General features: G+C 38.4%; 1 protein-coding gene across 3 annotated transcripts; it reads right to left on the bottom strand.

Annotated features, from left to right (window-relative positions):
- Nucleotides 1–9866: 9866 nt before the first annotated feature.
- On the bottom strand, nt 9867–24912 carry hyal6 (hyaluronoglucosaminidase 6). 3 transcript variants are annotated; one of them, XM_067436294.1, is made up of 6 exons: nt 24758–24912; nt 22558–22592; nt 17061–17253; nt 16214–16978; nt 11850–11939; nt 9868–10370 (listed from the first exon to the last, which is right to left on the bottom strand). In XM_067436294.1, the coding sequence occupies exons 3-6, from the start codon at nt 17208–17210 to the stop codon at nt 9918–9920; spliced, it is 1458 nt and encodes a 485-aa protein (XP_067292395.1). In that variant the 5' UTR covers nt 17211–17253; nt 22558–22592; nt 24758–24912; the 3' UTR covers nt 9868–9917. The 3 variants fall into 3 exon arrangements, with proteins under 3 accessions (XP_067292397.1, XP_067292395.1, XP_067292396.1); XM_067436295.1 differs by lacking the exon at nt 24758–24912 and adding an exon at nt 24414–24458; XM_067436296.1 differs by lacking the exon at nt 22558–22592 and having other exon boundaries at nt 9867–10370.
- Between the last annotated feature and the right edge of the window lie 1815 nt (nt 24913–26727).

Here is a 26727-nt window from a genome sequence, read left to right on the forward strand (position 1 = left end):
CATTTATGGAGTTGTCCTTCAAATGCACTTGATGATTACTGGAACATTTTGACCAATTATATAAACTTTTTATAAATACAGTAGATATTAAATATTTGTGTTTTGCAAAATACTTTGCAGGTGCTGCAAATGGAGCCTTTACATACTGTAAGACAATTTTAAATGTAACTTTACCACAGAGATGAATTTTAACAGGGTCAAGGGTCTTTTTTTTTACCAGACATACTCTATCACGTAAAGCCATCCATAAGGAAAGTCAATAGGTAAAAAATTACGAATCTTTATGCATCTGGAAATTCAATTGTGCATGCTCATTTACAAATAGATTAAGTGTGTCGCCATTTACTGTAACAGAATACAAAAATATAATTATTGCAGTGACTTTTAATTTTGGTTATGAGTCATCTGAAAATACAGCCTCTGCAACATTTGGCTTTTTAAACAACTTTCCGTGTGTCAGCTTGAGTGATTTTGATTACATTTTTTTTTTTAGAATTGCTGAAGCTGAAGTGTGTAATTTCTTCACCACTAGTGTGACCGAACAAAAACTGTTTTCAAACAGGTTTCCCAAACACTCCTCATCTGCCATTGGTTGAACAAACAGATAGCCCCACCCCAAACACACTCTATTGGTTGAGCCAGTGTTGCCATGTTAGGCTGCATAAACAGATAGAATAAAATTTGATAAGTAAGGGCTTACTTATTATTGATTATACTCTGATTTTTTTAGCTGGGATTTTTTTTAAGTCTCAGGGACTTAGCAGCAGCAGAAGTAGTAAAGGGGTCATGGCAAGTGAATGAGGTAAGGTGTTCAAGGTGTTGGTCGGTACATAAGAGAATGTGATCTTGAAGGAGAGGAAAGTTTGGCATAACAGGTCATTCTAATTTCTACAGCTCCACTATGGCCCATTAATGGAGCATTTTAATGGCCTCCTATAGTTAGCCCTAGCAGAACAATGTCAAAGCCATTCACACTCCCTTCTGAGGAACATGTTCAGACAATGACTGTGAGCTCGTATTTTTAACCATAGGTCATAACAAATGAACCTTTGACTTGTAGCAAAGCAGTATTTTAACAGATGCTGCACTTTTCTACTACTCTGCTGCATTAGTGAGTCATGGATTGACACATTGAAACCAACTATACTGTACATATCACACCTGTGCCAGACTGGTCTGTATACAGGTGTTTATGACTTTCTTCTTTTAGATAAATACAATCTGAGTTATATTAAAAATATCCTGGCTAATCCAAGCTTTTTAATGGCAGTGAATGGCAGCCCAAAATTTGAAGCCCAAAAAAAGTGCATACATCCATTATAAAAGTAATTCACACGGCTCTGTGCGTTAATCAGGCCTTCTGAAGTTAATCCATGGGTTTGTGTAAGAAAAATATCCATATTTAACACAATATAAAGTAAAATATCTAGTTTCCGCCAGACCGCCTTCAGTATTCAATTTACGGAAAAAGCATAACATGCGCAACGTATAAAGTTAGATGTAGCATAAGTGTTTTGAACTGCAAGAGGCATTACAATTTGGAAGCTAGATTTTTTTAGATATCTATCTTTAAATGCAACCATATGAAATGCAATTATGTTGTTGAATTTTACTAAGTTTTAAATGATCATTTTATTGGCAATTATACACTCAGCTAAAGGATTATAGGGAACACCATACTAATACTGTGTTTGACCCCTTTCGCCTTCAGAACTGCCTTAATTCTATGTGGCATTGATTCAAAAAGGTGCTGAAAGCATTCTTTAGAAATGTTGGCCCATATTGATAGGATAGCATCTTGCAGTTGATGGAGATTTGTGAGATGCACATCCAAGGCATGAAGCTCCCGTTCCACTACATCCCAAAGATGCTCTATTGGGTTGAGATCTGGTGACTGTGGGGGCCATTTTACAGTGAACTCATTGTCATGTTCAAGAAACCAATTTGAAAAGATTTGAGCTTTGTGAAATGGTGCATTATCCTTTTGGAAGTAGCCAATTGGCACTAAGGGGCCTAAAGTGTGCCAAGAAAACATCCCCCACACCATTACACCACCACCACCAGCCTGTACAGTGGTAACAAGGCATGATGGATCCATGTTTTCAATCTGTTTATGCCAAATTCTGACTCTACCATCTGAATATCTCAACAGAAATCAAGACTCATCAGACCAGGCAACATTTTTCCAGTCTTTAACTGTCCAATTTTGGTGAGCTCGTGCATATTGTAGCCTCTTTTTCCTATTTGTAGTGGAGATGAGTGGTACCTGGTGGGGTCTTCTGTTGTTGTAGCCCATCCGCCTCAAGGCTGTGCGTGTTGTGGCTTCACAAATGCTTTGCTGCATACCTCGGTTGTAACCATAGACTGTAAAAAAAATATGGACGTAGTGTCCGTGACGTCACCCATAGGATTCCGATAAGCCGTTCTGAAGCTTAAAGTAGGGACGAGCTGGGCGTTGCCATCTTGTGAGCGAGTCATCGCGTGTCACTCCCGGATGACAGAAAATGGGCAAAAAGGCGGGATGTGCGCGGAGCTGAGGTGACGCGATGCAATAACTATAGACGGCGGATAAATGGCTATCCACCTGTAACCACGCCCTTAATTATGCAGAACTTTAAGGCTTTATATAACGTAAACGAATGAGTTATAAAAAAATTCACCCCCCTCACAGTCATGAAGATCAAAATTAGCCTTATAAGCCAAAACCACAATTTGTACCAGGCTGTAAACATGTTTTTTTCTGCTGTAAAGTTGAGAATTTTAACATGGGGCTCAATGAGATTCTGCTCCCTTCTGGAGCCTGCCTCTAGTGGCCAGTTAAGGAATTACAGTTTACATTACTTTCGTATTGGCTTCAAGAGAGATCGCGGGAGGTTGCTGCTTGGTTGTAACGAGTGTTTTTTTCAGTCAGCTTGAATCAGTCGGCCCATTCTCCTCTGACCTCTAGCATCAACAATGCATTTTCGCCACAGGACTGCTGCATACTGGATGTTTTTCCCTTTTCACACCATTCTTTGCAAACCCTAGAAATGGTTGTGCATGAAAATCCCAGTAACTGAGCAGATTGTGAGCTTTCTTTCCCATTCTGACATTCAGTTTGGAGTTCAGAAGATTGTCTTGACCAGGACCGTACCCCTAAATGCATTGAAGCAACTGGCATGTGATTGGTTGATTAGATAATTGTATTAATTAGAAATTGAACAGATGTTCCTAATAATCCTTTAGCTGAGTGTGTATTTTCTATGCACTAATCTCTCTCTCTCTCTCTCTCTCTCTCTCTCTCTCTCTCTCTCTCTCTCTCTCTCTCTCTCTCTCTCTCTCTCTCTCTCTCTCTCTCTCTCTCTCTCTCTCTCTCTCTCTCTCTCTCTCTCTCTCTCTCTCTCTCTCTCTCTCTCTCTCTCTCTCTCTCTCTCTCTCTCTCTATCTATATATATATATATATATATATATATATATATATATATATATATATAATCCCAGTCTTGGTATTAAAATGTTTGTATTTATTTTATTTACCAATACAATATCTTTAAGCAAATATAATTTAAAAAAAGCTCTAAATGATTTAATTTATAAGTATCTTTATAATAAAAATATCAACATCAATATCAACAAAAATATCAAAAAATGTACATGTATGCATGAACGCTATATACATGGTAAATTGTTGTTGTTGTTGTTGTTGTTGTTGTTGTTATTTTCATCATTGTAAATAGCAGGGGGGCAAACTCCGGTCCTGGAGAGCCTCAGTCATGCAGAGTTCAGCCCCAACCCTGATGAAACTCTTTCTATTAACCTTTCAGAACTTGATTTGCTTGTTCAGGTGTGTTTGATAAGTGTTGAAGCAAAACTATGCTAGACCGTGGCTCTCCAGGACCAACGTTCGCCACCCCTGGTATATAGAGACTGTGCAGAAAAGCATTACACTTAACCTGCTTGAAAGAATTTTACTACTGACATACTACTGACTCACAACAATACATTTAAAGTAATCAAATTAGCATTGACCCATTTTTACTCTAAACTAAGTCATATACAGTGGCAGTGGCAACCCATATTTAATGTAATACCTGTCAGTGGGTAAGATAAATGGACATGTGGCATAATTTAGCAACCCATAACATGTTATTAGTGGTGAGAGTGTAGGGTAATGTAAAATGGTAGTTTGTGGAGAAATTATGGAAGGGAAAGACGACATCACCAATGAGAGCTTTTCCTTTCTTTTCAGTTCTGAGCAAAAAGCTCCTGATAATAACTGTACTTTAGACTCACTCCTGCCCAGGAGACACTGTAAGGAATGAAATGATCAGTCGTTTATGTGCATACAAATATTTCATGGTATTTAAATAGTGTTTTTTAAAATACCAAGATAAGTATCATAGTATATCTAAAACATGTTCTTTGATGTTTAAAACATGTTTTCTGGACATTAGCATCCCATAACCTGTTAGGGTTGAGTGAGTGGTATTAATCCAACCCCCTTTTTTCTTTTCTTTTTTAATCGATGTCCAGAAAACACGTAACAAAAAGACATTGTTGTACCATTGGAGCTTGGAGTGCTCCGAGGCCAAATTATTAATTTTGTGTGAAGAAAAGACCCAACAGCGATCATAGTCTCCATCTGCTGTTGATCATGCACACATTCAAACATTTTCAGCTTTAAAATTGCATTGGCTCTCGTGTGTCTCGTGACCAATTGTGTCTTTTTACATCAGTTTTGGTTGTGAAATGCCATTTGCTCTCATGTGTCTCGTGACCAGTTGCGTCATGCTAAAGAGTCGGTGTATCTTTTGAATGAGATTTGACTGCGTGCGTTTCACGGAGAAGCAGGATCATTTAAGCTATTAAAACATTAAAATCTACTCTGTCCGTCACATAAAGATATCGTATGGCTTCAGAAGACTTGGAATGCTACATTAGTTAATACTTTTATACTGTTTTTGGTTAGTTTTTGCAACAAATACCTGTGACTGCACTTTTTTATATTGTTTAGAAGTGGGTAAGGTTAGGGTAGGAGTGGGGTTAGTTGCTCCAAAATATAAAATGATAAACATCTATAAAATAATGTCTATTTTTACAAATGTGAAGAAATCAATAATCAACTGAAAGCTGTGCGTCAAAAAAATGACGCTTCGGGGTAACCTGTACATGAAAAAATGATGTCGAGGGGTCCTCTCCAAGCATATGTGATGAGTTGGGTGTGAGAACGTGTTGTAAAAATGCGTGACTGATTTCAGAAAGTCTAGAAATGTTTGTATGCTTAAGCAAAGCTGAGCCTAAAGAGAAAATGCTGTCATTGACTCCCCTTATAGTTGTTCCAAACCCATATGAGTTTCTGTTAAAAACAAAAGGAGTTATTTTCAAGAATGTTGTTAATCAGACAGTTGATGGTCGGTAGCCATTGACTTCCATACTAGCAACAACAACAAAAAACACGATGGTAGTCACAGGGGACCATCAACTGTCTGGTTACCAACATTCTACAAAATATCTTAGTGTTCAACAGTAGAAAGGAACTTATACAGTTTTGGAACAACTTGAGGGTGAATAAATGTAGACAATTTGCATTGTTTGGTGAACTATCACTTTAACAATAAGCCTGGAAATCAAGGAAAATTTCTTAACAAATAGTTCTGCGTACATAAAACATTGAAGGAACTTGTAGAATCTAAGGTACAAACGTATGATTCATTGGTCCATTAGTTTAACCACAGTAATTTTTGTTGTTTTTGTAGTTAGAAATATACTTCATTCTGAACTGCTCTTTATTGCAAAGGACTCAAATACCCAACCACTCACCTAAACACACATACTGTGTACTTTGATGTGGTCAGAATAGAGCAAAAAACTATGGAAAGGCATCGAATGACCCCACTCTCCCATGCATACAGGACTTTTTTTCCTCTTAACTTCCCGGCAAGGGGTCTGGAGGTGCTTGTGTTGGATTTGTCTGTCCCACCCAAAACTCCAAGAATTCCTCTATCTCTAGATCAGGTTCCAGGTCTGTGTTTGCGAGTGTATCCTGGGCTCGGACCAACAGCTGTGAGGTGTGTCTCTGTTATGCACGACCTTGGTAGCCGAAAACCTTTCCTAACATTCCTGCTTCTTACATGCAGAGCGATCCAGGTTCAACAAATAACATGTATGCATATAAATATTCAAATCCAACCATGTGTTTTATGTAAGATGCAGAGAATTTTTTCTAGTCTTGGAGTGGGAGCATGATTTAAAATTAAATTAGCATGCAAAGATCCATCAATAACTCAATAACCTTGGGGAAAATGGAAAAAAATATATGTTTACTGAATGTTTAGCTCATGTGCAAAGCACAAAACCTTCTCTTCCCCTTTTTGTGACTCATTTTACCCCAGACCAAATCAACAATGCACCACATATTGTTAGCAAAACCCAGTTTTTATGTAATGTCTTGGCCAACAAAATGGTCAAAACGTTTTTATCTCCAACAACAGAACCTCAAATTCTGTAACAGATGATGGTTGCTATAAAAAAAAAAAAAACTATGTCATTTAGTTTAAAATAAGCAGGAGTTGCTGTTTTCCCAGGCTTGGTAATTTATTGACAGTATTTGGCTGCCAAGCTGAATCACAATCTGCAGAGCCTCAGTCTACACTGAGACATGTTGGTCAACCAAATTTGTCTTATTACACCATGCTGTTATGTCTTATTTCTGGGGAAATAGTTGAGAATATTCACCTCGGTTTGGGTGGGAAAGGAGCATTTGGCATCCTTTTAAATGAATTATGATGTATTCATGCTTATAATAATGAACACTGAAGATTTGAAATGAGACACTCAAATGACAAGATGAGAGCAGGACATAGCCATTACTTATGATGAATGTATGTTTAAAATATAGAGTAAAACTTGTGCATTGTACACTCTCCGAAAAAAAGGTACCGTAGAGGTACATTTTTGTTAAAAAAACGTATAACTGTACATTTAAAGGTACACAATTGGTCCTTAGGGTACAATTATACCATTGTTTTCCTCTGCCTGGAGCAGGGAAAGGCAAGTTCGGTCCTAGTGAGTCGCTGTCCTGCAGAGTTTGGAACCTTGAAAGACATCTATAGAAGAAAAGTGTTTAGGCACACACAGATATCACGAATCAGCATGAATCTCAACAATGGTAACACATTTAATGCTACGATGCATGCTGGGAGACATGAGTTTTATACTGTGGTGGCTTAGTAGGATTGGAGCTAAACTCTGCAGGATATCAGCTCTCTAGGAGCGCGCCTGCCTGCCCCTGACTTAGAGGTACAAAAATGTGCCAGTGACGACAACTTGTACCTGTTTGGGTCGTTTGTTTTTTAGAGTCAACACATTGAATAATGATGCGCGTTTTTAAGGTCTTTAACGGACCGCTCTCGTTTAGTTACCTGTCACCGTTTAAACTGCTGTCAGTCATCTTTTCATAGTTAAAATCCTCCACATTTTATTTAATTTCCTATCGGAGAGAAATATTGTAGCATGTTGATCTACCAGTTGTGGGTCTTCCATGCAGAGAAGTTGCTCTCTAATCCCTCAAAACCCTTTATCTAAACCTCTTTACTTAACTGTTGGTCTTGCACATCCACCATCTCTGTAGTTTTAAGACACTTTTTATTTGTTTTTGTTGTTCAAATCAAATCCTCATCCAACATGCAATTGGTTGTAGGCAATGTTCAGTGTTGGGAACGTTACTTTAAAAAAGTAATTAGTTATAGTTACTCACTACTTGTTCCAAAAAGTAACTGAATTACTCTATAATAAAAGTAACTTGTTACCAGGAAAAGTAACTATTTGCGTTACTGTACAGAAAAAAGTAAGCCTGACAAGCCAGACTGTAGCCTTGGCTTACCCACTCTCACGCGGGTATTTTCGCAATGATTGCCTGAAAAGAATCCGACTCACCTGCCGACAATGGCAGCATGTCCTCAACTATATATCTAGATATTATTTTGATAAATTCTGTCGGGGTGATAAGAGTTTGCGGTGGAGAAAAACATAGTTTTGGTTGCTTTAATGTCGTGGCTCTGTCTCCTCCTTTGGTAGCGGAGCTCACGTTATCCTTTGCGTTCACCGAGAGACTCTTCTTGGGCATAAGTTGCATTTTACATAAACATTCTTACCTTTCACCTCAACTAAGGAAAAGTAGCGCTTCTACTTCCAGTTTGCGAAAGCTACCTTTGAAATCATTGGACATGCCATCACTCTGACTCCTGGACCTGGTTGCATGTCATTCATCATCAGTTGTGGTTGTCTCCCACCCACCTATCATAATCAGTTATGTGTACAACACCCACCCCCCAACATGCGTGCATACACGCATTTACACACACACACACACACACACACACACACACACACACACACACACACACACACACACACACACACACACACACACACACACACAGCAGCAGCAGCAGGTCCGCTGACAGAGAGCAGGCCTGTTTGGATGAAAACCGCTTTAGTGACCTCAATTAAAGTAATGCCGCATTTTATTCTCAGTAACGGCAACGGCGTTGTAACAGGGGAGACCGTAATTCGTTTGATTACTCTTTACTGAAAAAATTAAAGCCGTTAATAACGCCGTTTATCTATAATGCCTTTTGTGGTTAGCCCATTACTTTATTCCCATCACTGGCAATGTTATCTGTTAAAGTGTGCGCAGATCTGCACTTTGTATTACTTTTTGCAAGAAAAAGTAGATCATCCAGGTATCTTTGAAATAATACTAATTTTATCATACTGCAATTTGGGATACACTAATTCTAATTTCAAAAACAATTTAGGATGGATAGTATGCGAATTGGGACGCAGCACATGCTTTTGATTCACTAAAACGAACCAGTTCAAAAATCTCACATTTTTTAATTAAACTATTCTGGTTATTCTATGCTTTTGATTCACAGAAGTCCTTTGTTCTTGAATTGGACTATATTTGGCCTAGAACTCTAGACGCACCCTAGCGGCATCCAATCTAATTTGCAGCCAGTGTCGTCTAGCAACTCTCCGTTGGCTTGCGAGCTGGAAAAAAACAAACTCTGGTCAGGCCAATGACATCGTGTATAAAAGCGGTGGGCGGGCTTAACAAAATGACGGCAGTGTTGCCGCAGTTCCACGTGTTACTTGACAACACAGACGCTAGCGAACAGCAGTTTTTCGAATCTGCCTTGACCGCGACTCTGGAAGACTTGTTGTTAAGCTTTTCTTTGAGAAAAGAACAAAGAACGGCACTCTTCGTTTCTTAAGTCATTCTTAAGAAAGGAAGATGTGTTCTGAGTTTTGCCAAACGTTTAATCTATCAACTAGCTCCGCTTCACCTTCGTTGCTCTGGTTGGTTGTAGCACTATCCTCTCGCGTGCCGAGGGAGTTTAAAAGACAACCGTTTATCCCGCCCCTCAGATTGAGCCCTGTCAATGGTGAGCTTCCAGACCAAACATATTGATGTGGGTCTGGCTTGTCAGGCTAGACCATATTGGTTGTACCTGATTATTTTGGCTGGTCTGATCAGACCAATCTTTTATTTTAAGAGTAAGTTTTTTCCTAGTCTTAGCTTCAGATGTCATGCCCACGGACTATTGGCTGAATGTCTGATGCACAAGGCACACAAAGTGGTAAACACTTTGGGAGTTTCGAAGTCGTCATCTGATTGGTTGAATTCTCAGGATTTACAGAAGATGTGTGTCATGTTCTTTACTTTAATGGTTCGCCTGGAAACAAAACCAAACCCCCTCATGGAAGTCAAAAGTCGTAGTGTTTAGAACTGTGCTTATCAGGATCAATTAAACGCTGGATTTTCAATAGTATGCGAAGCATACTTTATTTTTACACAAACTTTTGACTACCCTAGATTTAATTTATTATCTTTTTTAAACAGATAGAATCCAAAGTGCCATCTACACTGTGCTTTACAGTATCAGACACTTAATAATGAGACACAGACCCAAGAACATGATGACAGACAGACAGGAGAAATGAAGGGACAGGACCAGCAGAAGTTCTCCCAGGATACTGTCTCTCGGGTGGGGTGGGAGAGGCTGTGCTACCTGGGGCATCTCACAGTAGATGCCCGTCCAGCCCTGGTAACACTGACAGGTGAACTTGTGCTTCATGTCCAAGATATCGTGGTGGTTGAGGTGGCCGCTGACGTGGAAACGCGGCCCGCGAATACCTTGGTTGAGGCGGATGTTGAAGAAGCGAGGGTTGAGGTGCAGGTACGCCCCAGAGTCCAGGCTCTTACGAACACATTTGCCGTTCTTCTTACACAAGGCTTTGCTGCACAGTTTAGCGGCTGAGGTCACGTTGATCACATAGTGACCTAGTGGACCGTCAATGTATTTCTTGACTATCATGCAGTTTCTCTGGCCAAGAAAAACACATATTTAATATATTAGGGCTTTTTTCAATTAATTATGATCGATATCAGTGTTGTTAATTAAACCTATTAAGAAAACATTTTCATGATTTAAAATAAAGTATCCATTTAAGTATCATTGAGATTCTGTCATAGTTTATCTATTATAGTATTAATAATATATTTAATTAGTTTTAGTTTTTAGTATGATTTTTACAAAAGCTTTCTATTTCACAAAAATGCTGTTATTTTGAACTTTTTCTTCATCAAACAATCCTGCACTATACAATTTTTTGTTGTTGTTGTTGTTGGTTTAACTTAAAAAAGTAAGTAACCTGGTTGCCTTAATTTTTAGTTTATTGAAATTTAAAATTTGAGTTGATACAATGAAGGAAATTTGTTTAATAAATAGAAACTCAAAATATTATTTTGTCTAAACCACATAAAAATTTTGATAAATCATGAAAATAGCACAATTTGGCATGTTTCACTGCGTCATCAGAAATAAAACACACAATTACCCAATATGCTTACAAAATCTTTTAATAATATTTTAATTAAAGTTTGTCGAATCTCAACAACAAAAAATCATTGTATTAACTCAATTTTAATTTCAATGGACTCAAAATTAAGGCAACCAGGTAACTTTTTTTCTAAATAAATTTTTTCAGTGTGGAAAAAACATTGATTTTTTTTTTTTTTTCAACATTGTTAAGAATAATAAATGTTTCTTGAGCATCAAATCAGCATATTAGAATGATTTATAAAGGATCATGTGACACTTAAAAAATTGTCAGGTAAAATATATTTTGCATATTTATTCCTTAGGCTTATAGACTATGATTTTATGAAAACAAATTTGGTTATTTTGAATGTAACTCCATTTCCTTAGATAATTCTGGTGACCCATTTTTAAGTCTTGCAGCCCAGCCAACTCATCAAAAATTTCCCTCAAGAGAGTTGAATATGTCTATGCTCATTCACGTGCAACACAAATAAACAAAATTACCATTATTTCACACAACAGAAAAACACATTAACGGTTTAATTATTTCCACCAACTCTAATGTATTCTCTTCCTTATGCTTTTTGTAAACAGGATATGGGACACACTCACAAAATGAGCATGTGTTCTTCAGGAGCACATGTGTGATACTGTATAAATCACCAGATACAGAGAAACCATGTCATGATGATACCAGTATTGCTTTATTTTAGGTTTTGCCAGAAATAATCTTCGAGTCCAGAGATAAATTGAGGATGGATCGCTTCCTAAGCTTCAAGCATATTAAATATGTTAATGCCGTCAGCTCGGGCTGATCCCTGTGCGGTTCGAAATGCTGTTGGATATTCGCGGTTTCACATAAAAATGCAGCCAATCCAGTCAAGAAGATTAAATGTTGGATTAATTTTGTTAACATGCTCTGTGCCTGGCATACACTAGCATTCAGTCAAACTTTAGAACGATAGTGTGTATAATGCATACCTGAGATCTTGAATATTCAGATGACCCCCACAGGACCACCCCAGCGGCCCCCAGTGCTGCACTCTCTCCTATGGTGTGGACCAGGTCACTCTGTTCTAGATGAATATTTCTTTGTTAATGATATTCAAAACAGGAAAGCAACGGATCACGTTATAGCTTTTTTAGTACACTGTAAAAAAATGTGTTGGTTTAACTTAATAAAGTAAGTAACCTAGTTGCCTTAAAATTTTGAGTTTATTGAAGTAAAAATTTGAGTTGATACAATGAAGGAAATTGGTTAAATAAATAGAAACTCAAAATATTATTGTATCTGAACCACATTAAAAAAAAGTAAAAAAATCATGAAAATAGAACAATTTGGCTGCGTAATCACAAATAGAATTACCCAAATATGCTTACATATTTTAATAAAATTTAAATAAAGGTTGTCGATTCTCAAAAATGTTCATTGTATTAACTAAAATTTTTAATTTCAATGAACTCAATTTTAAGGCAACCAGGAAACTTATTTTTTATATATTTTTTTACAGTCAAGCAGGCCTGTAGGAGAAATTGGTTACTATTGAATAACACAAACATCCCTATTAGCATTGCATATGTAGTTGTAACACAGACATGAATGATACCTTAAATCATGTGGCTTCCCGAGGAGAGGTGTGTAATCGCACCTATGATTTGGCGGGAAATAAAACAATACAGTAGAGCAGCATGTGTAATGTATGGTCTGGAGCCTGTTCTATCACAATGAACATATGGAAGCTATCGGTTGTAACCTAAACTAGTCATAATAAGTACATTACCTTGATGTACCTCACTGTCTAGAAAGGCGGGTGGTCCCATGAAACTGAAAACACGCCTGCAGACCTACTGCAGAGTTTGATTTGGAACATTCCTCTCATAATGAGGTGACAGATGAGTGTTTAAGCATATCTCTGGCATTTAAGATGCCAGGGAGGAGGGGGATTTAGGGAGTGGGTCTGTCACTCAGTATTTGACGAGTGATTAGAACAATGTGTGTTTGACAGGTCCCTTTAGACGGCTGGAAAGTGCGCAAAGTATTCCGTATACAGTGCGCAAACACAATTCATTGATGTAATACTTTCTAATTAACTTCATTTCAAACTAATCTTTAAAAATATACTCTAGATAAAAACTAAATAGACTGAGATTCCAGAGTGTAAAGGCCTGCTCACACTAAGAAATATAACAAATACTACATTAGTATATTTACACCAATGGATAAGTGCCATTTATGCCATTTCCCAGTTTAAATGTTCAAGCTCTGTTGGGGTGGATTTTAATTGGCTGGCAAGGATTTTATGTTATCGGTATGGTTGTGTTGTGGATTTTACTATTGTCTTACTCTGTAAAAAAAATAATATATAATCAGTAAGTTATGACAACATATGATTTTACATTGCTTTAACTCGTCAAAATAAGTTTAATTCGATTTCATATAAAAATCAACTTTCAACTGTTTTTTTATGAGTTATAAAAGATTCAACTAATTTAAGTCAGTTTAATGTAATTTAAAGGAACACTCCACCGTTTTTAGAAATAGGGCTTATTCAACTTCTTTCCTACATTTAGATATGTGGGCAAATGCATTTTTGTTTCAGTGCATGTATTGTTTTAGTTTGGCAGGGTCGCCGCTAGCTTAGCTTAGCATAATGAATGGAATTCTATGTTGCCAGCTAGCATGTCCCGAGTAAAAGTGATCAAAAAAAAAACCCACCTAATTACTTCTTGTGGCCTCTGTATTCACAACGAGTACAAATAGCGATGCAGATTAAGACTAGGTGATTTCCTAGGCAGATATTGACTTCGGACTATATTATGGAGAAGCACTGCTACTTGGGTGCAGAGATGTCACTCAACACATTGCGATCGGTCAACAGCCGGAGGACGTGAGGATGAGAGCCGTGGTATCTCTGGCAACATAGGATTTCATTCATTATGCTAAGCTAAACTAGCGGTGACCCAGCCAAACTAAAACAATGCATGCACTGACGACAAAAATGCATTTGCCCACATATCTAAATGTAGGAAAGAAGTTGAATAAGCCCTATTTCTAACAACGGTGGAGTGTTCCTTTAAGTTGAAATGACATTAAGTTGATTGTAGCTACATAAATATTTAAGGCAACAACTTTTTTTACAGTGTAGAGTTAAGGCCCGTTCACACCAAGAACGATAACTATAAAGACCATTAAGCGTCCACACCAGTGACGATATCATTCTGTTTATTCTAAGCGTGTGCTTGTCTGACGCTTTAAATGCTCAAACTTGTTACAGCAGAAGGATTCTGATTGGCTTTTTTAAGTCAATGCTAGATAAAATCATTCTGAAAGTGATTTCAACGATATTGTTCTCTGTGACATCATTTTTATAGCTGCGGTGTGAACTATTTTTCTTGATATTAGGATATTGAGAATATTGAATATTAAGAACTATTATTAGAACTATATCTTTAGCTCTATCTTTAGTTATCGTCCTGGGTGTGAACAGGCCTTTAGAATGATTATTAAAACTTAATGGCTATCCTTATAGTTATCGTCCTTGGTTGGAATTGGCCTTTAGTCATTAACCTGAAGTTGATTTACCTGAAAACTATAAATACTGTGGTGTTGTGGTTTTTTCACAAAATTGCTGTTTGTTTGAGAATCCTGACCAGCTTAGCAACACTGGCTCGACCAATGGCGTAACAAGAGGTGGGTCTATCTGTTTAACCGACTAATGGTAAATAGAGGGAGTGTTTGGATAATCCTGTTTGAAAACTGCCATTCAGTGTGTCTGAAATAATGTACTGAGTAGATACTACATTTGAATTTGAACTTACTTTGCGACCGTAAAAAAAGGTTTGTTTTATATAGTATGAATGTGTGTAGTATGAATGTAATCCAGACATACTACATCCACCAGATTGTCATTATCACATGACCTACCAACTTCACCTCCATTCATAAATCCCCTTCCGTGGCCTCATAGGACATAGCAAAGTGTCCATCGAATGCGCACTTCAGAATCTCACCAGAAGTAGCAGATCATCTAGGGACTTTTCGCCTACTGTTTTTCAAATACTATTAATTCAGACATACTACTCCGTTGGTGTACTGTTTTTCGCATACTATGTATGGAAGTTTTTGATTTCAGACAAAACGATTATTTTGCTATTCTGTACATTTCCCTGCTCCTAGTCTCTTGCAATCTCTGCTCAGTGCTACCTTGAGCCTAGGCTGCTCAAGGTAGCGCTCAACACATGAATGAGGGAAACATGAACGTAAGTTAACTAGCCTAGGAAAAAGATTTTTTTAACAGGATGGCAGACAACAGTGTGAGTAAAATAATAGATGCCCCAGACACATTTAAGTCCAAAGTCTGAAAAAACCTTCACTTAACCTTTTCACTGGCATTTTGTTTTCTGAGGGTTATGCTGCGTTCACACCGCACGCGAATGATTTACATGTTAAGTCAATGCAGAGACGTGAATAGGTATTCTGCGGTGCGATTTGCGCGAATGACGCAGCAATGATCACGCGAATTGAGCGTTTTGAGCGCGTGAATCGTGCAAGTTGAAAAATCTGAACGTTGGCGGATATTCGCGCCACGTTAACCAATGAGGAGCCTGCTTACTGCTGTCACGTGGTGAAGTGACGGATGGGAAACCCATAGGGGAAACCCTGAGGCCAGAGTAATTTAAAAATACTACTGTATTGGGTCACAAAATGTAGTTTTAATAGTTTTTCAGGCGAGAATGTAGCTGTTTAAAGCTCAAATATGTGATTTATTTATTAAGTGAGCTCCTATTTGAAAATTTGATCTGGTGTTTTCGGAGATGTGAGACCCAGGCGATCACCGGAGCTCAGCGCTCATTAACCCTGGTGAGAGCAGCCTTAACTCGGCTAGTCCTTCTGCCGACTGCCGCTGCCTGGCAGAACCCCCTGCCATTACGCAAATTCGCGTCTGTTGAGTAGTGAATGTCACACGCCAATGAAGCGAATTTCACGCGCAAATGAAGCGAATGGATTCAAATTGTTCACGCGTCCATCTTCGCGCAAATAGCGCGATTTATTCGCGTGCGGTGTGAACGCAGCATTAGAGTTAGGGTTAGGACAGATACCAGTTATTATTATAAGATTATCACAGAATTGTTGTATTGTGAATTATCATATCGTGAGCCATGTATCGTATCGTGAGGTAGCCTGGGATTCCCCCTAGATTGGAGTGGCCACAAGGCCGGCCTCAAATTAGTTTTTTCAGCTTAAGCGTCACATTTCAGCATATCAGAGCACATTTTCTAACTGCTAGGCCATGATTCAAACTTGATTATACATTGTTTACCTAATATTCCAATATTATACTGACCTCTGATAGGACAACAAATGTGTAGGCATAGAAAGGTCTGGAGTAGACGAAAACAGGCAGTGTATAGTCATTCCTGGCAATCGAGGCAATCCGCATGGCCTCCTTGACACGGTAGTGCACAAATTTGACTGTGTTGGACGAAGACTTGAGCTCATAGTCGAGGTAGATGGAAGGATAGAGGGCTGTACTCGTCTTCCACAGCCACATCAGGTGGTCGTTACGTACATACTCTATATTAGGACACTCTCCCGTGTAACGTAATGGATGCTGCTTGTAACCATAGTTGTAACAGTCAGGGAACAGGTAAAACCCCCAAAGACCATGCGGTCGTCGCATCTCGGCCAGCTGCAGCGTTGAGTTCATGAATACTTGTCCGGCCCTCTCAAATTGCTCCTTCGCTTCATTTTCAACCTTACTTTGTGGCCAACCAGGATGCAGCTTCCTTATAAGCTCCTTGGATTTGTTTCGGTAGATGTCTTTCGAGCCCCAGTTGCGCACCCACTGCGGTCGCCAGTCTTCCCAGTCGATGACACCAAGCCCGTGAAAGTCCTTGAAGGGTATGAGCTTGTCGATGTCAGCTCGAGCTTTACTGAGGTGTTTGCTCAGGCTTTGGTTTTGAGGAAGGCCTCCATTGATAGGAATCTCAGAGCTGCTGTAGTAAGGGTAGTAACCCAGGCGACTGTGGTAAAAAATGGTCACGTTGGGGCCGCTCAAAGTCTCGTTATGGTTAGCAACAATGTCGAAGACACTAAGGTCTAAATCCACCTTGAAAAAGAAACGGACAAGATGTTATGCTCATTATTTGGACCACACAGAACATTTGCTAGATCACTGGCACATGTTCAACCTTGAATCGAAGACGGCAGGACTCAGTAGGTGCATTCCAGACCACCACGAATGGTCGATGGTGTAACAAAGGCGTTCGGGCCTGCTTCAGATCGGCCCAAGCAAGCAGCGATCCACACACTGCCACTGCCAGAAAGCCAATCAGCGCCATCGCCCAAATAACCTCATAGATCAATCAACACACATGCCACAACCTAAAGAGACACGAAATATGAAAAACCACATCACTGTAGAAAAGATGATTACCTCATGAGGGTGATTTGGCAAGGATAATCAAAGACATGGTTGAGTGACTGACAAGCAAGGGTCAGCGATCTAGATTCCACAGCACAATCATTCTCTGTTCTGCACCCAATTAACTCAATTCATTCATGCATACAGGACTAGATTAGGTATTTTAGGATCATTTATGCTTTATTATTGTAGTATTTATTAATATCTTAAGAATTGACTTTTATTTCCGTGTTTGTATTGTAATTTGTATTTGTTTAGTTTTTGAGTTTTTTATTCAGCTTTCTTTTTGTACAGTTTTAGTAATTTTAACACTTGGCTTAATTTTTGCAAAACGTGGGCAAGCATCATGTCTATGGAGTCCCTGAAGGGATATGGTGATGAAAAACAAATATTTCAATGCTTTTGTGTTGTCTAGCGAAACTTTTGCGTTTCCCCAACTGCGCTTGCTCACAAAAAAAAAAATGTTTTGTGTGCGAACGCAAACATTTTTTTTTCCGCAGAGTTTCTTCTGTTTTTTATATTTTATTTAGCTTTATTCAATTACCAAAAACAATAATAGTTTTAGTATAAGTTAATGGTAACTGTCTGATTGTATTGCATAAATATTTTAAATGGATAACTGATATTATATATTATTTTATTTAAAAAAATATTTATAAATTTTTTTGTGTCAAACATTTTAAAATTTCTCCAGAAAATAAGTACATCTCCCACATTATGTTGCTAGTATTGCACCTTTTGGCACGTGTTTCTTACCATATTCTTTTAAAGTCGTTTACATCTCATCCATATTTGTGCCCATTCTTCCATGGGGAATTATTATATATTGGGACAATTTTAAGCCGGGAACACATTGTACGATTTTGGGCTGTCGCAGACAGTATGACCAATCATGTTGATTTCTGTGGTCTTAGCTCCTCAATGGTGGTCATACGTCATACAGTGAAAGAGGTTCAAAGCTGGCCTTTGTCACGGTCTCGCCACCAAAGATAGCCTGCGATTATTTTCTGACAGTGTCAGAAATCTAGCCTGATCATCTCGCAGTGCGATTGAGGCTACAACCTACATCTACTGACTAGCTAATAAAACTGCAACATGATGCGACATGGCTCTAAAATTTAAAACTACTTACATCAAGCTCCATTTGCAAAATTGGCATGCCAAGCTGACCTCTTATTCTCCTCTATCACTTCTTCCTCTGTTTTACGGTGCACAAAACCTCTAATTGTTTACAACTAGCACATGCTGATGATGTTTTATTATTCTATACTAACTTGCATCGTAGCCTACAATTCAATAGTGTCATCATCGAACAGTTAACCTACATGTCGCACCCAAGTTTATTAGATCCATATCGTACAGTGTGATTTGTAATGATTTATTGGATTGCTGAAATCATGTATGTTGGTATGGTATGTTAACATTTGTGTAATTGAAAATTGCTGTAAAGAGTAAGCAGAGGAGCAGTTTTACCCAACCACAAAACAACTTAGTTGACAATACCTAGATTTGCAGGGCTTCTATACACCCTTGAATATTTGTGTTTTGCTGTTTTGGGTTGGAAAGCACGAGACATTATGTTAAATGACATGTCATCAATTTTTTTTTTTTTTTTTGCGATTATATTTGGATAATTTACTGGATTTTTGGAATGCTTCATTTTTATCTTGCTTTTCCTCCTCTCTCGATTTGAAAATGGCATGTGTATTACATTAAAATTCCTCGCTAATCTCTGTCAAATTCCTCTCAGTGTTACAAGTGTGATTGTGTACCCACAGGGGGCCTCGTAAATTAAATCAGCCCTGAACGTGCCCCCTCTGCCTATTTATTTTTCAAATAATTCTCTTGAATTAAGGTTTTGTTCAAAGAGAAAATGAGGACAAAGAAAACAATAATGTCAATTCACCATCTCAAGGGCTTTTCTCCTCAGATATTTTTAATGGATAGTATCTCCTTCTCGTGGTTTTGTGGGAGTCTGTCAGATAAAATAAAAGGGATGATGTAGCTTACGGGACATGGGGAAGATTTGCATTTCCTCTTCCAGTGCGATGGCAGTGAAAATTGTTGACCTAACCAAGAGCAACAACGTGGTGAAGTCACCAAGTCTTTTCATAAACCACAACCATCTACAGGGCCCAGCCACAAAAAAGACCCCCCAAAAAACCAGTCTGAGACATACTGGCACTGGCTTTTTCCTCAGACAGACAGTGCTCGAGGGACATGAGAACCAACTGCTTTTTTATTTCTCTCTTTACAAAATGGACTGATTGAATCCAGATGACTAAAGAGCTGCACATCTTGTTATACACGGAACTTTCAGATTTTTTTTATTTTATTCATTTAAATCTGGAAATAAAGTTTATAGCGTTCTGAAAAATGTAAAACAACAATATTTAGGATTTCAGCATTATACTTTTTTTTATCCATTATGCTCATATCCTAAAATCTATAGAAGATTGAGACATAATTAAAAAACTTTTTTTCTTATGAGACATAAGAAAAAAAAATTATGACTTAATAACTCTCTCTTAATTGCTACTTTATTTCTCCCTATTGTAATTGTATACATCAAAACCATTACTTCGCAGTTAGCTTTATATCACACAGTTCTGACTTTCACATAATTGTGACTATTTAATCACACTATTTGACTTTGTCTCAAAATTTGACTTCCAATAATCAAAATTGACTCCTCAACTTTATTTCTCTCAATTGCAATTTTATATCTCAAAACTATGACTTTGACTCACAATGTAGCTTCATACACCAATCAGGCATAACATTATGACAACCTTCCTGATATTGTGTTTGTCCCCCTTTTGGTGCCAAAACAGCTCTGACCCGTCGAGACATGGACTCCTCTAGACCCCTGAAGGTGTGCTGTGGTATCCCACCTCCCACAGATGCTCAATTGGATTGAGATTTGGGGAATTTGGAGGCCAAGTCAACATCACAAAGTCTTTTGTGCTCTTCGAACCATTCCTGAACCATTTTTGCTTTGTAGCAGGACGCATTATACTGCTGAAAGAGGCTGGAGCCACCAGGGAATACCGTTTCCTTGAAAGTGTGTACATGGTCTGCAGCAATGCTAAGGTAGGCGGTAAGGGTCAAAGTAACATCCTCATGGATGGCAGAACCCAAGGTTTCCCAGCAGAAAATTGCCCAAAGCATCACACTGCCTCCAGCTTGCCTTCTTCCCATATTGCATCCTGGTGCCATGTGTTCCCCAGGTTAGCGATGCACGTGATGTAAAAGAAACGTAATTCATCAGACCAGGGGACCTACTTCCATTGCGCCGTGGTCCAGTTCTAATGCTCACGTGCCAACTGTTGGTGCTTTCGGCAGTGGACAGGCATCAGCATGGGCACCCTGACCGGTCTGCACCTCCATACGCAACAAACTGTGATGTACTGTGTATTCTGACACCTTTCTATCAGAACCAGCATTAACTTCTTGAGCAATTTGAGCTGCTGGATCAGACCACACGGGCCAGCCTTTGCTCCCCACCTGCATTAATGAGCCTTGGCCGCCCATAACCCTGTTGCCAGTTCACCACTGTTCCTTCCTTCGACCACTTTTGATGGATACTGACCACTGCAGACTGGCAACACCCCACAATAGCTGCAGTTTTGGAGATGCTCCAACCCAGTTGTCTAGCTATCACAATTTGGCCCCTGTCAAACTTAAACAAATCCTTAAGCGTGCCCATTTTTCCTGCTTCTAACACTTTGAGGACAAAATGTTCACTTGCTGCCTAATAAATCCCACCCACTAACAAGTGCCGTGATGAAGAGATAATCAGTGTTATTCACTTCAGTGGTCCTGTCATAATGTAATGCTTGATCGGTGTATCCTAATTCTGAATGTGTTTAGAACAATTGTGACTTATTGGGCCATACAGCGCCACAATGCGACGCCAGGTGCAACACAAGTGTATTTTGCTAGTTTAAGTTCGACACAGTTATCATTTTCACGTCCAGTGCCCACGTTGTTTAAATGGCAAATGCACTCGCGCCCATCTGTTTGCCCATAGGTGTGCTGGTCTGAAAACGAGGTGTGTTCAGGCGCATTGTTGGCATGTCGATATTTTAAGGCAACTGAAAACGACTACTTGTCTGGCTGTCACCAGACCAAGCTCAAATTTAGACTGAACATTGGTCTGGGGAGTCTGCTCTGCATTTTCTACTGCACAAGAGGTGTGATAAACGAGCATTATTCAAATGACTGTACGCGATTGGATAGTTCTTCAACCAATCAGACCACAAGAGGCGTGATCAACGGGCAACGACCCATCACTTCTCTACCCGTCATCCTGTTAAACCCGCCAATAGCGTGCCAGGTGGATAAGCCAATCTGTGATTGGTTCCCGCAAAAGTGTAACAGAAGCAATAGAAATGAATGAGTTGCAGGGCGAAATCAAATCGCCGGCAGATCAGGCTGGGTTTTTTTTTTGTTATTTAAAGGGCACATAGGCCTATAGGCGGATGCACAACACGCGTACACTCTGCTTATAACATGCCAATGATTACAATGTAAAAAATTATTATTGTGTACATAATAATTAAAATGTAATAATGGTGGATAGTCATTGAGTGTATCAGAATTACACATCTGCAGTAATGATGAATGAAATTTGTTTCTGTTTCCGTCTTTTCGCTTGCATATCCACCATGTAAATAGCAATCTGCCATTGCGCGAACGTACCTGACTTTTTTTTTAAGGGGCACTCTGATTGGTTTTATTGCATGTTATGCCCAAAACACACCCATGACTCATTAAGTACAACCTTTATGGACCATGCGCCAACCATTTTTTCCGTAGTTTTAATTAGCAAAAGTGACACGCCTTGTTCGGATGCCGGTGCGCATGAGCTTAGAGCGTTAAATAGTGCCCTTTAACACACGATTTGACTTTGAATTGCAATCTTATACCCTTTACTTTATATATTTTATATTATCGCTTTATTTCACAAAATATTTCACTCAATGTAACTATATCTCAAAATCACTACTTTATTTCTTGATATATGACTTTATTTATCTTGTGGCTTTATATGTGGCACAATGTGCATTTCTTTCTTCTCATAACAGCACATTTTACTTTTTACTTCGAATTAGACCCAGGCTTCCTCTGTAACCCTCTTCAATATGAACATATCTTATACACTATGATCAAACCAGAACATTTACTTCATATTGTAACCAGCATGCAGCTGGAAAAAATACAGTGGTCAGCTGTGATCAGAAAGGGCTCGTGTTGCATACCTCAGAATCTCGTGTTCCCTGACTTGAAAAGTAATCTGGAAAAATGGAGACAGAGCAGAAAATAAATGTAAAACCAGGCCTGTGCAAAGCCATTAAGCACAGAAACATCATACTCCATCTGATAATTGGGAAAAGATTGTAATTTATTTCCCAAGAGATTTTTATTCTCGTAAAGTTTGAGACCGAATAGTCTTGACAGTAACAAACCTTGGCGTTCCTCTAAACACACGCTTTTGTGTGAATTCAGTGACGATGCTCAAAAGATTTCACAATGGCCCGTCTGGCCTATGATTTTACAGCCTGTTTGAGCAGAAGTGGATTTGTGGTAATGTGCTAATAAATACAATTTGCATATGGCGCATTGGGGTACATTGGGGTAAGAATGTACCCCAATGGGGTAAGTTCTTACCCCTTACATTGAGGTAAGAACGTACAGCTGCCTCGCTTTGCCTCAGCAAGCAACAGAAGAAATGAGTCAGCAAGTCTTTTGCCTGCTGGAGTCCGCATGTGGAAATATGTGTTTATAACTGCTGTTGGTCCCATATACCTTAAGGAAAGGGCTTGTAGGTTTGACCAACATTAATACCCACAAGCACCAAAAAGATCATTGGCGACAATGGCGAGTAAAGTAGAGTATAGTTAACAATTGGTAAATACGGTCCCTAAATACAGTTTTATGGAGAGGAAAAAAAAATCAACAAGGTATTGCAAAAAGTTAGTGTTTATGTCTTTGTGATGTAAATATGTTCCCATGGGTCAAGTCGAAATGGCCCCCATGTGTCCCAAAGATATTTACAGCACTTGATGTACTCATCCGGACATACTACATGCCCAGTGGGTGTTTGTTTATGTGCTGTCGTGCCGCTGTACAGTCGGATGGTTCCCATGAAGCAGGTTGTCCTCTCAATAATGAGTACACTGGTGTTGCTGAGGGAAGCAGCTATTGAAAGCCTCCCGAGTCCAGTCCTAATTATGAGGAACTTTTGCTCTACACACACACACTTTACCACCAGAAAGCTCTTTTCACTTGCCTTGAACATTTTGTATTTCTGCTCACTTTTTTTATACTTTAGTCCGCAACTTTGATTTTATGTGTAACATATGGCAGGTCAGTTCCTTTGTGGAAATGAAATTGATCAGTAACTTTTTTTAAATCTTTAATAGAAGTGTCTTATGCTCACCAAGGCTACATTTATTTTATTTATTTGTTTAATTATAATAAAAAAACTGTAATATTGTGAAATATGATTCAAATGTAAAATAACTGTTTTCTTTTTGAACATATTTTAAAATGTAATTTATTCCTGTGATGGTAAGGCTGAATTTTCTGAATCATTACTCCCAGTCTTTAGTGTCACATGATCCTTCAGAAATCATTCTAATATGTTGATTTGATGCTTTAAGAACCATTTATGATTATTATCAATGTTGAAAACAGATCAAAATTTGAGATTTTATTTAATTGCATATTAATTTCCACCTATAGTGTGCCATTATCTAATGCTCACATACATTCAATCTTTAAAAACTCTATTTTGTTGAATGTAATCTACCAAATCTCAATGAATATCTCATTATATGTAATTTATAATGTTGTGATGCCTAAATATACGTTATTGAGTGATTTCAGTGTTATATTTAATAATAATATTTTTTTATATCGGTGCATACCCAAAGTCAAATTTAGAAATAATCATCCCCATGACATTTGTGCAAAGGGTCTGAAAGTTTCAGATGTATAAACTTGTATCGATACCTGCTTCTTTTTCTGTTACGTGGCTTTGAATACTATATTTTATTCATTAAAGGGATAGTTCACCCAAAAATGAACATCAAATCTGTCATCATTTGCTTACCCTCAAGTTTCTTTGGCCAGCAGAGAAACAGAATTTCTTTCTTCTGTTGAACACAAAAGAAGATATTTTGAAGAATGGAGATGGGCTCCATTGACTTCCATAGAATGGAAAATAAAAAAATAAAAATTCAGTGGAGCCCGTCAACTGTCTGGCTACCAACATTTTTAAAAAATATAATCTTTTGATCTCAACAGAAAAAAGAAATTCATAAAGGTTTGGAACAACTTGACAGCAAGTAACTTACCATTTTTCAATGAAATATCTCTTGAAGATTTGAAAGCTTCATAGAAGAATTGATAAAGACAGATTCTAGTTTTTGATTTGGATAAATACATTGCACTAACCTCTCGAGCCTGTTTTTAAAGATGAGACTTCCTCAGCAAGCCCTTCAGTTCCAGCACCGCTCTGCACATCCGGTGTAATTATCTTGTCTTTGTACTGAATATCCAGCTGAGGTGTTTGTTTTGTTGTGCTAAATGTGCTCAGTTATCACAGGTTATCTGGATTTGTTGTGTCTTTGAATGGCACCAGCATTGATGCTCTCCTGCTTTAATTGATTTGACTCCTCCTCACCAAGCTCCCAAATGAAATCAACTGCAATTAGTGAACTCCAACGTGCCAGAGCAGTCCGCGTCGCTCCTGGACTGCAATAATTCAGAGGGATTTGTGGCCTGATTACAATGAAATGCCTTTCCTTTTGTTGCTTTGGCATTTGAAGGCCTCATAATATGGGTCAGTGTCAATGAAAGAGGAGGAGTTTATTTTTGAAAGCTGTTTAAAATGTAATCTTTGTATAAATGTTGCTTTTAAGTAGATTTTGAGAAAAGTGTTTCAATTAAATAACTTAAAATGTAGTGTAACCATCAAGTTAAAATGTTTCCCTGGAACCTTTAGTACAGGTGAGCGTACACAACTTAATCATTATTTTACAAAAAAGTTTTCAACAAGGCTATTTTTTAAGCTATTTTCAACAATGATTTATTACACCACATAACATTTTACAACCTCAATTAATCTTTATTAATTAATAATTGTGATATTCTATGACTTATTGACCATAAAACATACTGTTTTTGTTTGTTTCTTCATGATGGTTGCACAACATGACTTGTATTGGCAGATAAGATTAATATTAATATAAGAAGTAGTAGTGCTGTGAAACTGCATAAAAAAGGTGTGCATCATACATAACACCTAGATGAACAGTTGGTTTTATGAATAAGTCATTCTTTTCAAATGCAAATAAAGTTAGAAATGTGCATACCAATGTCATATATCACGTTAGAGACGATGTGTGTATGCACTCACCTAAAGGATTATTAGGAACACCTGTTCAATTTCTCATTAATGCAATTATCTAATCAACCAATCACACGACAGTTGCTTCAATGCATTTAGGGGTGTGGTCCTGGTCAAGACAATCCTGAACTCCAAACTGAATGTCAGAATGAGAAAGAAAGGTGATTTAAGCCATTTTGAGCATGGCATGGTTGTTGGTGTTACAACCACCATTAGGAACACCATACTAATACTTTGTTTGACCCCCTTTCACCTTCAGAACTGCCTTAATTCTCTGTGGCATTGATTCAACAAGGTGCTGAAAGCATTCTTTAGAAATGTTGGCCCATATTGATAGGATAGCATCTTTCAGTTGATGGAGATTTGTGGGATGCACATCCAGGGCACGAAGCTCCCGTTCCACCACATCCCAAAGATGCTCTATTGGGTTGAGATCTGGTGACTGTGGGGGCCATTTTAGTACAGTGAACTCATTGTCATGTTCAAGAAACCAATTTGAAAGGATTCAAGCTTTGTGACATGGTGCATTATCCTGCTGGAAGTAGCCATCAGAGGATGGGTACATGGTGGTCATAAATGGATGGACATGGTCAGAAACAATGCTCAGGTAGGCCATGGCATTTAAACAATGCCCAATTGGCACTAAGGGGCCTAAAGTGCGCCAAGAAAACATCCCCCACCATTACACCACCACCACCAGCCTGCACAGTGGTAACAAGGCATGATGGATCTATCTTCTCATTCTGTTTACGCCAAATTTTGACTCTACCATCTGAATGTCTCAACAGAAATCGAGACTCATCAGACCAGGCAACATTTTTCCAGTCTTCAGCTGCCCAATTTTGGTGAGCTTGTGCAAACTGTAGCCTCTTTTTCCTATTTGTAGTGGAGATGAGTGGTACCTGGTGGGGTCTTCTGCTGTTGTAGCCCATCTGCCTCAAGGTTGTGTGTGTTGTGGCTTCACAAATGCTTTGCTGCATACCTCGGTTGTAACGAGTGGTTATTTCAGTCAAAG

The sequence above is a fragment of the Pseudorasbora parva genome, chromosome 25 (assembly GCF_024679245.1).
Source record: "Pseudorasbora parva isolate DD20220531a chromosome 25, ASM2467924v1, whole genome shotgun sequence".
Lineage (NCBI taxonomy): Eukaryota > Metazoa > Chordata > Actinopteri > Cypriniformes > Gobionidae > Pseudorasbora > Pseudorasbora parva.

Bases quoted from the DNA above. Each gene is read 5' to 3' on its own strand.
- hyal6 (XM_067436296.1), bottom strand. From the start codon at position 17,210: ATGGCGCTGATTGGCTTTCTGGCAGTGGCAGTGTGTGGATCGCTGCTT. The intron at 11,940-16,213 runs GTCAGTATAATA...CATCTAGAACAG, and splicing joins CATTTGTTGTCCTATCAGAG to AGTGACCTGGTCCACACCAT. The intron at 10,371-11,849 runs GTATGCATTATA...TTTCTTGGCCAG, and splicing joins CTGAATATTCAAGATCTCAG to AGAAACTGCATGATAGTCAA.